The sequence below is a fragment of the Drosophila gunungcola genome (assembly GCF_025200985.1).
Source record: "Drosophila gunungcola strain Sukarami chromosome 2R unlocalized genomic scaffold, Dgunungcola_SK_2 000004F, whole genome shotgun sequence".
NCBI lineage: Eukaryota > Metazoa > Arthropoda > Insecta > Diptera > Drosophilidae > Drosophila > Drosophila gunungcola.
Window position 1 is genome coordinate 4455034 of NW_026453167.1, and position 12444 is coordinate 4467477.

The window sequence follows — 12444 nt, forward strand, 5'->3', positions numbered from 1 at the left end:
AAGTACTATATTTGCCAGATCAAAACATACCCGAAACAGGGGCGCAACTGGAGAAGTCGAGCTACGGCCCCAACGACTGCTGCTACAGCTACTGCAATGGCCCGTCGTCGGGCATCTGCACCGTGTGCCCGGACTTCGGCCAGGGCACGGATCCGGATCCGGATGCGGATGCGGGCAACTCCACCCGCCGAGTGCACAACATCACCATCTCGCTCAGTTCGCCGCCCGGGGAGCATGCTCGGGCCAAGAGCGTGGCTCTGGCGCTGCGGAACGTGAGCCGCAGTGGCGGCGATCCGGATGCCGTGGACGCGCTGATCGAACGCCTGCCGTACTACGCCCGCCACGAGGGCACCTTCTACTACGACGAGGAGGGCGAGATGCCGCCGGCCTCGCTCTCCGGCGACTGTGCCGTGGTGCCGGCCGTGACCACGCGCTGCACCATTCCGTACTATGCCTCCGGCACGGAGGCGGTGGCCAAGCCGCCCACGCAGCTGCTGATCTGGCTGAGCGCCCTGCTCGGCCTGCTGAGCAGCTGTGGAGCGGCCAGGCAGCGGTGGAGCAGTGGCTGCCAGTGGAGCAGCGGCTGCGGTGGGGGGCACCGGGCACAGCCGGGCAATCGGCAGGCGCTCACCTGCGAGGCCAGTTGCCACGAGCAGGAGCTGGTGAAGAGCCGCAGCAGCGGGCAAAGGACTCCGGCAGCGGCTGAAGAGAAGCAGCAGCAGCAAAAGCAGCAGCAGCAGCAGCCTAAGGACCAGCCCCCTAGGTACTGGCTGTGGTCCACGTCCTGGCACTCGTACAGGCTGACCTGCAGCAAAGTGCGATACTTTAGTAGCCGCAGCAAGTTCAAAGGCGAGAAGGGAACCAAGGAACGGGCGGACGCCAGTGGAGGAGTGCAGTGGAGTCGGGGGGCAGGATGCATTGGGACTAGGAACTATCGCTACTTCTACTACTACAACTACAACATCAACGATTGGTGGCGGAGATGGTGGCGCTGTCTGAGCAGCGGCGCCTTATAGTGCCTGCAAAATGTATGCGGCCAGGATAAACAGTGGCAGTGGCAGTGGCAGGACAACAATGACGACTCCCTCTCTCTCTAGTGAACAAGCGATACCAAAAACTAATAATAATAGCTAAATCAGAAACGATACATTATTGATGTAGCAATGGTCAAACAACAGACACACACACACACAGCAACACACCAAAAACACACCATGGAATGCGTATGCGTATTAAACGAAGCGAAAAACAGAAACCACTTAAATATTTATGGTCCTCTTTCAAACGAAATAAAAACAAGCATGAATTAATTATAAATCTCTATTGAAACAAAACCAAAATAGCATATTTTATTACAATTAGAACAAAGAATATGAATATTTAATTAAACAAAAAGCAACTGCCACAAGAATAGGTTTTTTAGATAAACAATAAAGGAAGTATAAAAAGAAACAAAAAAAAAAAAAACAAGAAGACATTTAACAAAACGCATACAACTAAAATATAAAAGGGGATAGCGACGAAAAATATAAATAGTTAATACTTTAATTACTGGCGAACACAAATACAAAAAACATTTAGGTTAGCTAAGAAAACCAAACAAGGCAAAACGAGATAAAAAAATCCAAATTTACTAGACTAAAAATTTGAAAACGGCAAAAACGATTAGAGGAAATTGAGAGAAAATCCAAGGATAGTAAGGACACAATTTCAGTCAGAAAAACAAAAAAAAAAAACAACGTATAGGCCGCCTATCAACCACCTTTCAAAGAAAAAGCGAAACGTGAACTTTAATTAAATTAGTTTAAACAAATACATATGCATATGCGTATGTGTATGGGAAAATACTATAGTCAAGGTGGGCGCGATTTGATTAACAATTAAAACAATTAACGGGAAAGGAAAACGAAATGAAGCCGCAAAAGTGTCTAAAAATGTCTTTATTTAGTTTAAAAATAAATAAGAGGAAACGTAAACATTTGTATAATCCAAGAAAAAAACAAAAGAGCCAAAATGAAAAATGAAAAATGAAAAAAGAGAAGAGTATGTAAAACGCACAGTAAAAACGTATATTTAAGATTCATCGACCGACGACATAGCAAAGGGGATTCTAGCGGAAATTTGGATTCGGGTAACAAACGGAAGCATTACCAGCATATAGAACCATGCGCCACATAACACATGTATGTAATTGCATATATGTACGATAGATATAGTCAAAAATGTGCAACGTAAGCCCCAAAATAAGATAGAGAGGCGTGGTCAGAAACAACAACAACAACAATATACCTACTATATAAATACTAACAATGAATAATAATACTTTTTGTAATAAAGTGAACTCTATGTAGCATATATATATATATTAATTATATATATGAAATATATATATTTATATAATATATATTGTCTTAACAACTTATCGTACATAACTTGCAGCAAAAAATGAAAACTATGAGAAAAAAAAAACCAAACGAGATCCCCTAACGGCGAAAACAGAAAACCAAACGTATATAATTAAGTAATATTGAAATAATTAGTCGTATTTGGTATTAACTATTAACTATTAAAGTAAGAACTAAACAATTTGAGAGAACCCTCTGATAGAGCACACTCGCCCACACTGTCACAGATATAGAAAGACACCTTCTTTGAGCACTCTCCTAATGGTTCAGTTAGTTTCCCTCACCCAATCACCTTCGACCCTTCACCTTCGACCTTTCACCTTCAACATTTCACCTACCAACTGTCACCTGTCACTCCACTCCAACCCAATCTCACTTCTCTGATACCCTTCCATGTTTTCTGGGAATATGTGTTTTGTTCGATCTTTTTCTCTGAGGTCTATTATCGAACGGTTTAACCCACTGCAGGCAGTGTCAGAGTTACCAGGATTTAAGTCTATTAGGAATTCTTTTCCGTTGGTTAATCGAAACGTTTCCAACACGAATTTCCACAACAAGTTTGCATTACAAAAAAAAAAAATACTGACGAAATTACTTTAGGAGGAGGTAGCAGGATACGAGAAGGACGATGGTATGGATTTTGTTAGATGTTGTAGTAGAAACGTAAACGATATAACGAGCCTTCATTACGAACCCTCCATTTCTCTCCGGTTAGCGCCCCCATATCAATAAATCTTTGTAAATACAGATTACGTATGAGCAATTCGCCACGACTCCATCGGCACAGTTCCATCACCGCAGGATCCATACACTATATATTCTACTTCTCGCTCTTATGATTCAGCAAAGTTTCCCTCGACTGTGGGCATTTGCGCAACTCTTTCCATAATTATACCAAAATGTATGAGTTATCGTGGCCAAAGTGCAGCATTTCACTTATCTCGGCTCGTCAACGGGGTAACTGTACAATGGGGCGAATGCATAACCTTTTCTAAGCAAAACAAGGAGCGTGAAAGTTGGAGAAAGGCGGGGCAGAACGAAACCGTTATCACCGTTATCAAAACATTTCTATGGCGGAACGGAAATGGAAATTTAAACGGAAACGGAAATGGAAACGGTAACAGAAACAAAACAGCAAAGGAACAGAAAGCAGAGTCAGCCGCTGGCACAAATTGCGCGCATATAGAATGCAAATTGTTATGAATTATTGTGTACTTTTGTAAAACTTTTTGATATATATAATATAGTTAACATGAATAGATGCCTAAATAATAATAAATTAAATGTTAATTTATTTAAATGTAAACAATAAATAGAGAAGGACACTGGAGTAGGCCTCGCGGATTCGGATTCGGAGGCGGTTGGATGGGGGCATTCCGGTTTGTTTGTTCGTCAATGCGACTCGATTCCGATCCCGATCCCGAGCCCAAATCCGATCCCGGGCATTTAGCGTATGTACGAAATAAATTTTAGGCACCGGAGAACGAGGATCTTAACGCCAATTCGTTGCACGACGAGGCGACTTCCCTTGTGCATAGCGAAACTAGTTGAATTGTGTATGTAACGTGGGTAAAAATCATAGCAGCAGCAGATCTAATCCATCGACTTTGCATGGGCGTGGGCAGTACTTTACAGTAGACAACGCATCGACACCATCTCATGCGATCCCCACTCTCACGCACACACACACACACACACACACACACACACACACACAATCGATTCAAATTCAAATCCAAATCCGAATCAATAACCAATTAGCACGAATTATACAATAATTTTTGTAATTGATTAGCCGCTGCCACACAAGCAAAACCAAAAACCGAAAAAAACAAAACGAAAAACAACAAGCAAAATCCAAGCAAAACTCCGCTGCAGCGTACGCTAGCAATTATTTTTTACAAAAACCAAAAGAAAAAAAAACTATTTAAAATATGTAAAAAAAGAGATTTTTAAAAACCGAAACCAAATTGGAAAGACAAAATTCTTTTTAGGCCAAATGAAATTACATAATTGTGTGCCAGGACAAAAGTGACAAAATATATAAAAAACAATGGAAACGTTAAAATGTGTTGTATTTGATATCATGCAAGCATGCACAGAAAAACCGAACAAAGGCGAATAAATAACAAACCAATTAATATAAACGAAATTCATAGCGTCAAGTCAAATTTAATTTAATTAAATGAAAACATAGACTAATTTAATGGAAAGCCACACAGCTAGCAAACAAAGAAAAACAAAAGTCTCCATAAAATTGAGTACTCTAACCATAGAATTTCCCGAATGAGAAGTTTGCATAGTGAAAAATCGAAACCAACAATGACAAGCCCCTCCCAAATAAAAGTAATTTAGTGAAAACTGATAAAGAAACGTAAAATCTAACATCCCACTTGAGACAGCTAAAAACTTTAAAAAAACTAAACTGAAATCTTCTGTACTTGTTATTAAAAGAAAATACAAAACTTAAGGATAAAGAAAATATAGAAAAAATCAACAAATTATAAAAAAAAAACAATGAAAATCCAAAAATAGAACACGGTAAAAACGAAATTTCATAGTCCTTAAGCTAAAATTTAAACAAAAAAAAAACGAAATGAAAGTAAATTCCCCCAGCCAAACTATCTAAAATAATGAAAATGATTTTCAAAGTGGACGGAGAAGGAAAATAGTAATACTACGTAATAATAATGGCAACTGGCATAATTATGGTAATTGTAAAATAATTAAACAATGACGTAAACGTAATACCAAAAACGGAAAAAATCGAAAATAATAAAAAATAAATTGTTGTTATTGAATGTATTTGTATAGAAAAATTATTATGATTATGACGATGAATAATAAATGATTACAAAAATAATAATTATTGTTCAAACCGAAAAAGCAAACAAAAAAACAAAACAAATATATATATACGAGAAAATGTCTTTGACTTCCTACTGGGATGTGGCGGAGAATCCCGGGTCATAGGTTAATCGACACGTGCCAAGTCCCGTGGGGACACACAACGTGGCTTTATGGTCGGAAAAAAACGAATAACAAACACAATAATTAGGAGCTCTCGGGGGAACAATGGAAACGGATAAAAATGTTTAAAGTGGATGAGATGGCAATATACAATGATTTAAACAACGAATGCCTAAATTGATTAAGCTTGAAAAGTGGTTGTATTTGAACTGAATTTTCTGTTTTTGAAAGAATGTTAAAATTCAGTTTCGATTTTAAACTCGTTCTTCACTTATTTATTTAACCAATATTTTGATTACCAGTTTTTTCAATATTCATTTTTCTAGACAATTTTTCAACAAACGAAAAGTTACAAAGGATTTGCTTGATTACAAAAATTAAAATAAATCAAAACGCTTAAAAAGTTTTGAGAATTCGTAAAATTCAGTTTTCATTTAAATACTTTCTATAAATGCTTGTTTTAGAAATTTTGTAGTGACTAATCGTTTCAAATATGATTTTTTGTAGTAGAAGAAAATTGGAAATAGGTTGAAAAGGTTTGAGTCGGGTAATCAAATTTGTTTGAGGTTTGGATAAAAAAGTTAGAGCTTAATTCAATTAAAGGCTGCCCCATAGTTATAGGCATTTTATGGAAAAAATAACTATGCATATCAGGGGAGCTCTGCCTGAAAATCTAGATTTCCCCGAAGCAGCAAGACGGCCAAAGTGGCAACAATCAAGACGGAAAAGTCGGAAAAGTCAGAGAAAGCAGAGAACGCAGAAAAGCCAGCGAACGGTGGCAAATGGCATGTTCTGAAATCTCGCACGCACTTGCGTTTAAAGTGCTGCTTGGCTCGTTCTGGTGGAAGTGGTTTACCCCCGACGACATTGTATTATATAACTTGTATAACTTTCACTTTCCGGGCCCGCTCAACGCAGGTGCTCAGCGGTAGTAACGGCGGCAACATCAGCGGCGGGCAGCCACAACAACAACAAGCACTCTAATTAAGCGCGACCAACAAAAGGGGGGGGGGGGCAAAGGACGAGTAGCGAAAGGACGAAGGCAATCGGGATGCCGCTGCCGAAGTTCCGATGTTCCGAGGCTCCTCCTTATCCGAATCCTTCGGCTCTGTTTTTGGCCAGGGCACTGTGCCGCCGATTCGCCGACTTTTCAGATACGTTTCGGCTGGCGAAAGGGAAAGTTCGAACCGCGGACGCGTGACCCGGGAAATCCTTCGCTTTTCCGGCTGTTTTTCCGACTTTTCTGCGGGCTGCGTGAGAACGCACTTTTGGTACGTGTTTATCCGCCGTAGGAATGTGAGTTTTTGTGGGGCCAAATATTTGCCCAGCGTTAACGAGTTGTGCGACAACGGTCAAATTGTGTGTTTCTATTTGCCCCAGAGCACTTGCGGTTATTTTTGCATACTTTTATTTTGGCGCCACCTGACAAAACAACACACACAAAATGTAAAACTGTAATTGCAAACATGTCCGAAATCATTTATTTGTCAGGAAAACTTTATGCGAACTGACAGCTACACGGATTTCTACTCAGGCCTCCTAAATGCAAGTAGTAAAAGGTCAATGCTAATTGACACTGACACGGCAAATGAGTTGCGAATTTCCGAATAATTGGAAATTCAATTACTTTCCTTAGCAGAAGTTCGATTGTTTGGTAAAAGTCGGCAAGGCGAACAGTCTGGGCCAAACTTATTTAATTGTTTTGTACTTCTTAAGGCCCAATTTGGCCCATTTAGTCTTTTGCATTTAAAGCAAGAATGTTTCTTTTGTTATAAACAAAGTATTTTAAAATTTTGTTAATTGTGAATTTTGAAAGAGCATATGGTACATAAAGACTTATTAGTTTTCGTAATTACAGTTTGGATTGGCGATTTTGCAAAGCAGCTTTTAAGTAAAATTGGTAATGATCTGTTTAAATTAAATGCTAATTTAATAAATAATAATGTTTAATTGTTTGAGCTGCAAAGCGAGCTATTTTAAATGTAACATTTCCTTCATTTTCAGATTTTGTTTGTTACGTTGAAGTATTTTCCTTTAAAATTATATTGCCAAAGGTTAAGTGTATGAATATTTTGGAATATGTTGTGCCGTTTTAAAATAATTGTGATCATTTGTGTGGTGTGTGCTTTCAATTGTGAGGTGGCTTGTTTTGAATAACCTTTAGAACCCTTTAAAAAATCTGTTGACAGTGGCCGTGAGGCCAGCATCTTGGTCTCATTTAAATATTAATTGAGCCACCCGTTCGAATAGCGTATTATGAGCGGAGAATGAGGCGAGCGACACGCGCATTGCCGGGTCAGTGTCAGGCCCTCCTCGTCAGCCTCATTATAATCGTGTGCGCCGCATTAATCATTCAAAGCGAGCGAATCGACGAGGCGAAAGCTCAGCGGAGACGCGAACCCGGCGTGGTGAATTCGTGGGAACCCGGCAACGGTGCGTATTAAATTAATTCAACTCGATGTAATGACGCAGAAAGGCGATTGCGCAAAGTAATTGGGGAAATGCAATTCACGCAGAAAATGGCACCGCCAGAAATCGCATGGCGCGCAGTGTGTTCCACGTGCGCTGGAATCCCAACGAGAAGTTCATTGTTGAGAGTCGCGAGAGTCCAGCCATCAACTCCTCCAAACTGGCTCCACATCCCCGACTAAAGGTGTCCAAGAACACCAAGCTCACCCTCAGCCCCAAGCTGTATCTCTGCCATGACAAGCACTCGGAACTGTGCCACAACAAGACCCAGCAGTTCCGGCAGCGCATTGTCCAGACCTTCGAGAAGGCCATGATTGAGTCGGTCAACGAGTCGCAGGCGAACCACTACAACGTGGACTACAAGCCGGTGTTCGGCGACAGCTTCGAGGAGCAGTACTACCCCTCCACCTGTCTGGTCATGGAGGCCGGCGTGCGAGTCCTGCGCCGCAAGGATGCGCCCTTTAACAAGCTGCCCTTCGGCCGGCTCTTCCCACGCCAGAAACTCTTTCGCAACATCAAGGACATCAAGACCTGTGCGATCGTCTCCAGTGCGGGCTCCTTGGCGGGTTCCAAACTGGGTCGTTTTATCGGTGAGAAAACTGCAATGTTTTTATAAAAATATGTAAGTTATAAATATAACCAAAATATGTGTACCTATTTCTTTAAATAATAATAATTAAGTCTTTTAGCTTTTGTAGTATGCATATATAAAAGTACATATTGTACTCTGGGTTACATTGTTATTTCCAAATATGAAGGATCAGCACTTTTCAAGTGCAATCGTAATTTGATCACAGCTTGGCGACAGCATCAGTTTAGTCCACACATGCACATAACATTCCTTCTCAGATATTTATTTCAATTTCTAAGAATATAGGGCACGGACTCTCAAAGAGCCGTCTTGAGAATTACGAAACATTTTCATTAAAATTGAAAAATATTCGGAGAGACAATAAACAATTATTCTAAAATATTTCTTTAAATATTCTTTGTTAACTTTCTTTTCATATTTTAGTCCAAAAATATTTTAAACGTTTTAGGCGCAAAGTGTTATGTAAAACATTGTTACGCATTGATTTGTTATAGAACTTTTGTATGTTAAACTGCAGTGGCGGCAGCGAACGGCCTGCATGCACAATTAGTCGGAAGAGGCCGCCCGGCGAACGATTTGATTTACCCGTCTACTCTAATTCCGTTTATTTTTGTGGCTTTTTTCGCCCTGCCCCAGACACGCACGACATTGTGATGAGATTCAATCATGCGCCAACGCAAGGACACGAGGTGGATGTTGGCAGCAAAACCACAATTCGTGTGGTGAATTCGCAAGTAGGCTGGAACGCAGTTTCCCAGTTCCGCACTTTCGATTGCAGTTTGCAGTTTGCATTTTGCATTTACCGCACCCCTTCCCCCTTCCCCGCAGGTGGTGACCAAGCCGGAGTTCGACTTCACCCATGCCCCCATCTTCCGGAACGTAACAATTGCCGCCTGGGATCCGGGCAAGTACAATGGCACCCTGGAGGATTGGCTCACCAGCGCGGACTACGATCTGTTCACCAACTACGAGATATACAGGCGTCGGTATCCCAAGTCACGCGCCTTCCTGATCGATCCCCATTCGGTTTGGCGCCTGTGGCAGAGCTTGCAAATGTTTGCCGGAAACCGACCAATCAGCCGGAATCCGCCCAGTTCCGGTTTTATAGGTAAATAGCTATTGAAGAAATGAAAAATACGTTGGTTTGTAATTGGAAATAATTTAAAGTAAGATAACATTCAGTATGGATATGAACATTTCGGTCTCCTTCACTTCAAATTTAGTAATTTTATTCCACTTCAAGCTCAAAAATCGATCTATCAGTTTTCTTTCACCTTATCCTAATTATAAGTATATGTATAAGTATTTTTTTTTCAAATTATTAAAAGGTTACGAAATATTTATAAAAATAATGTAATGATGATAAAAGCTTCAATTACTAACTGGTTGCTAATCTTTCTTTCTGTTAAATAATCCATTTCGGATAAGAGAAATGCAGTGAAGCCTGTAGTTTCTGTTTAAAATACCACAAACAATAGGGAAAGTATTTAAAATTGCTTTCTGCTTGTAAAAATATTATAATTATTTTATTATATGTTTTTATGAGTTTAACAAATATTTATAACTTAAAATATATATGGCTGCAAAATTTTCTATTTTCTTGGCACTGTGACTTTTAATTTAAAATGTATTAAGTTTTAACGGCAATTATTGTAATTGTAATTATTTAATCACATTTCTTGTGGTATCCTTTTCCAGGATTGGCCCTGCTCCTGCCGCACTGTCCGCAGGTGGACTTCGTGGAGTATGTGCCCTCCACGCGGCTCAATGGCCGCTGTCACTACTACAGCAAGGAGGTGGGCCTGAAAATGCATTTACTCGCTGCCTTGTCCCATTCTGAGCCATCGACTTGGTTGCTTTATTCCCAGATGAACTCCGCCTGCACATTCGGCTCGTGGCATCCGCTGGCCGCCGAGAAGCTGATGGCCCTGGACATGAACATGGCGGAGGACGATGACATGTCGGTGTTCCAGTTCGGCATCCTGCGGATCCGCAGGCCGGACAAATTGCTCTGCGGTTTCAACTTCTTTGGCTACTGAGCTACTGAGGGGCATTGAATCGCGATGCGATGGCGGAAGTGACAGTGACAATCCAGGTGCATTTAATCAAGCGGTTTTCATCGAGTGCAATAAACAATTCAACTTTGCAATGAATATTAACTGAAGTACCATACACTTGGAGCGGCGGAGTGTGGAGTCGGGAGTCGAGAGTCGGGAGTCTGTGTCCCAAGTGGATTCTGTTGCCTTTTGATTGCTTTTCCTCTCGTCTGATGGCTGGTGGTGGAACAAAGCCGAACAGAAGTTATGACTGTCCTCATGGATTCATGTTTTGCTTGGCCATTAAATGCCATAACTGTTTGTCTACACGGGCGACCTGAGTGCAATAAGTATTATTATTATTATTCCAGCACCAAGGATCTTGGGCGTGGGCGTGGGCGTGGGCGTGGAGAGGGCAGGAAAGTACTCATTAATACGTGATGCGGCAGGCCGAACGTGCGACGACTCCAAAGTGGGGAGACAACAGCAGAAAGTCAGCGTTATGATGGCGTGGCCGGAGTTAAACGCTGCGTATACGCAATTAAATAATATATAGCCAAAATAAATATTGCGATTCCATTGAACCAGGAACAGGACACAAACACAAAACGAAAGTTATGACCGAAGGGCAGCGCCCAGCATCTCGCAAGAAAGCAAAATCGAATTTAAAGTTTGATGGCAAAAAACAGAATAAGTTGAGTTTCTTGAACTTTTTTAGCCCACCTGCACCTTCATTATTCCACTTGTCGAAATATTGCTCCTTTGCATTTCAAAAGCCAGCCATAAAGTTCATCTAACTCAAGGCGAAAAAAAATAACAAAAACAAAAGAAGTGCAGTCCGCATTTTTGATTTAAATTTCCATTTCAGATTTTTATTTGACAAATGCAAATAGCCAGACAAGTTCACGTGTTTATGTTTGCCTTTAGGCAATTCTTTGTTTTGGTAATTGTGCAGCACCCATTGGCCACTGGCCATTGGCCGTTGGCCACTGGCATTTTGGTCGCCAATATTTTGACATTTTTAACCAGCTTTGTTTTTTTGCATTTCTGCTGAAAGCTCTGCGCGCAGGCGCGTTCGTTGCCCTCGTGTGAACGTGTTTGCCATGCTAATAAATCAGCAAAACAAATTATTAATTTTAGAGCTGAAAGTCATAAAGTGATGGTGCGCGTGTGCAAGACGACTCTATGGTAATAGGGCATTTGATTCTGATGTTCCTCAAATAAATCCCTAAACGTTTGAATACTTTAATTTGTTTTGAATAAAAAATCCTTATCCAAAGTAAGGTGACACATATTTAACTATATAACAGCAGTAACAGTCAGTGCGCGACATTTCAAGATTTATTTTGTTTTTATCATGCCCTTTGTTTTATTTTATTATCATTTTTACATAGCTATTAACAACTTGCATTGTGGTTTAATACATTTATAAAAATAATATTGTGATTATCTATTGCTTTTTATTGTATGACATATTTAAGTTCAGTTGCTCAAAACTTTTTGCATTTGAAGATTAGATTATTAAATTATTAAATTATTAAATTTACTCACTTTGTCCTAAATTTTACTTTAAAAACCCTTGGACAAAAAAAAAAGAAAAACATAATTTTCTCTTTATTTTATACGGTCTTAAATATAGTGCTATTGGACTTATTATTAATAATAGATTTCTTTTATATTAAATTGTTTAAATTGCCACTTTTGCAGCAATTTTCCAACTAAGCCAAATCAAACAATGAAATTTTTGAAACAAAATCCTTTTTTGGAAAACATTTATTCAAAAACTAACCAAATTTATAAATGTTTATTAAAAGTATAGGTTACCTTGAGCTTGTTTGCCCAAAGGGAACTCTTAAACCGATTTTATTTTTAGGAGTGTGTTACATTTTGCATATAATTCCTAAAGTTTATGGATGGGGTAAACTCATCCCACATCGAAGCCCCCGTAGTTTGGATCCAACTTTTATGTGGC

At 40.0% G+C, this 12444-nt stretch overlaps 2 protein-coding genes across 3 annotated transcripts in view; both read left to right on the forward strand.

Moving 5' to 3' along the window:
- Positions 1 to 5313, forward strand: part of LOC128254162 (uncharacterized) — a 39183-nt gene extending 33870 nt beyond the window's left edge. Inside the window, 1 exon segment of the mRNA XM_052983022.1 lies at positions 19 to 5313. Within this exon segment, the coding sequence (XP_052838982.1) occupies positions 19 to 1016 (998 nt within the window). The 3' untranslated portion in view covers positions 1017 to 5313.
- A 1134-nt stretch (positions 5314 to 6447) lies between these two features.
- LOC128254181 (beta-galactoside alpha-2,6-sialyltransferase 2) lies at positions 6448 to 10564 on the forward strand. 2 transcript variants are annotated; one of them, XM_052983057.1, is made up of 7 exons: positions 6448 to 6671; positions 7540 to 7808; positions 7892 to 8434; positions 9073 to 9170; positions 9265 to 9544; positions 10135 to 10232; positions 10305 to 10564. In XM_052983057.1, the coding sequence occupies exons 2-7, from the start codon at positions 7643 to 7645 to the stop codon at positions 10473 to 10475; spliced, it is 1356 nt and encodes a 451-aa protein (XP_052839017.1). In that variant the 5' UTR covers positions 6448 to 6671; positions 7540 to 7642; the 3' UTR covers positions 10476 to 10564. The 2 variants fall into 2 exon arrangements, with proteins under 2 accessions (XP_052839017.1, XP_052839018.1); XM_052983058.1 differs by having other exon boundaries at positions 6625 to 6646; positions 7626 to 7808.
- Positions 10565 to 12444: the final 1880 nt, after the last annotated feature.

Excerpts from the sequence above, each read along its gene's own strand:
- LOC128254181 (XM_052983057.1), top strand. The coding sequence starts at position 7,643 with ATGAGGCGAGCGACACGCGCATTGCCGGGTCAGTGTCAGGCCCTCCTC. Across the intron at positions 7,809-7,891 it reads TTCGTGGGAACCCGGCAACG|AAAATGGCACCGCCAGAAAT; the intron begins GTGCGTATTAAA and ends CAATTCACGCAG. Across the intron at positions 8,435-9,072 it reads CAAACTGGGTCGTTTTATCG|ACACGCACGACATTGTGATG; the intron begins GTGAGAAAACTG and ends GCCCTGCCCCAG.